This window comes from Penaeus monodon, chromosome 23, assembly GCF_015228065.2.
Source record: "Penaeus monodon isolate SGIC_2016 chromosome 23, NSTDA_Pmon_1, whole genome shotgun sequence".
Classification (NCBI taxonomy): domain Eukaryota; kingdom Metazoa; phylum Arthropoda; class Malacostraca; order Decapoda; family Penaeidae; genus Penaeus; species Penaeus monodon.
The window spans coordinates 15,424,335-15,425,427 of NC_051408.1; the positions used below are offsets into that span (position 1 = coordinate 15,424,335).

Sequence of the window (1,093 nt, forward strand, 5' to 3'; positions counted from 1 at the left end):
GTCAACTACCGGAGTCAACACTGATGACTCTTTCTTAGACTCTGCCTCCCTTATCACTATGTTTTTTAGTTCAATAATTTTTTTATCATTTTTTGTCGGATGTAGATTAGTCAAGACCCCTTCAGTATTATACAACTATTCAATAACTGTAAAACCTTGTCGCGTCTTTTTCTTCCTCCTTGCATGCACACTTCACTTTTAGCTTGACTCTGCCAGACTCTCGACCACGCTTTCTCTTCTGCAGGAGGCTCCTAAGATCGAAGTATCGAAGGAGAAGACTCCCGAGCGCCGTGGTTCCCTGGTTCCGGGATCAGGACCCTCTAGCAGAAGGGGTTCTCTCATCCCCCCTGAAGAAGGAGCAGGTGGTCGCAGGCCGTCGCTCCTGATCGCAGACGAGGTAGGCCGCGGCCCTCGCCCTCTCGTTCTCTCTCCCTTGTGCATTCCGATCGCAGGTCATTCCCCTTCTCTCCCTTTTTTCCAGTCAAGTTCTCGGATAGATATCCTCTTCCCTGTTCTTTCAGAGCTAGTTTTTCGTCCGTGTTTCTTCCTTGACGGTTTTCCAATCATTATCGCACGGCGGTCTTGTTCTTTTATCAACATCTTGTAAAGTCCTTCTGATATACTTCACTTGGTCGCGAGGCAAATGTTGATAAAACAACAAACGCGATGCTTTCTGAGACAAGTGATCAGATATGATGTGGCAAACCTTTTTCCTAAGTATCTGTCGATCGGAAACTGTCCTTTTTCTCTTGTTAACTTTTATTATCTCATTTCAGCTGATGTAGACAAATGTGCATTACCGTAGAATTCATGATTATAAGACATTTCTCTAGAATCTGATGAAGATATATTTATGATTGGAATATATCTATATTATAAGGCGTCTTCTCTTCTACCTCTGTACTTTCTTCTCACAAAAAAAATGTTTTTTATTCTATATAACTGCAGCTTAACTTTTTTCTATTTTCTTACTCCTCGATATTTTCCTAACACATACCTCTAGACAGCTGACACTACAGTAGATCCTACTCTAGCTAGACTATTCGAGGCAACTGTGTCGTGGCCGCTTGCAGAAGGCGCCGCTAGAGGTGGG

The 1,093-nt window shown here is 43.2% G+C and overlaps 1 protein-coding gene across 1 annotated transcript in view; it reads left to right on the forward strand.

Moving 5' to 3' along the window:
* LOC119588147 (twitchin-like) overlaps positions 1-1,093 on the forward strand; it is a gene marked incomplete in the record, with an annotated part of 124,648 nt that overhangs the window by 48,237 nt on the left and 75,318 nt on the right. The window contains 1 exon segment of the mRNA XM_037936853.1: positions 245-397. Coding sequence (XP_037792781.1) covers positions 245-397 — 153 coding nt within the window.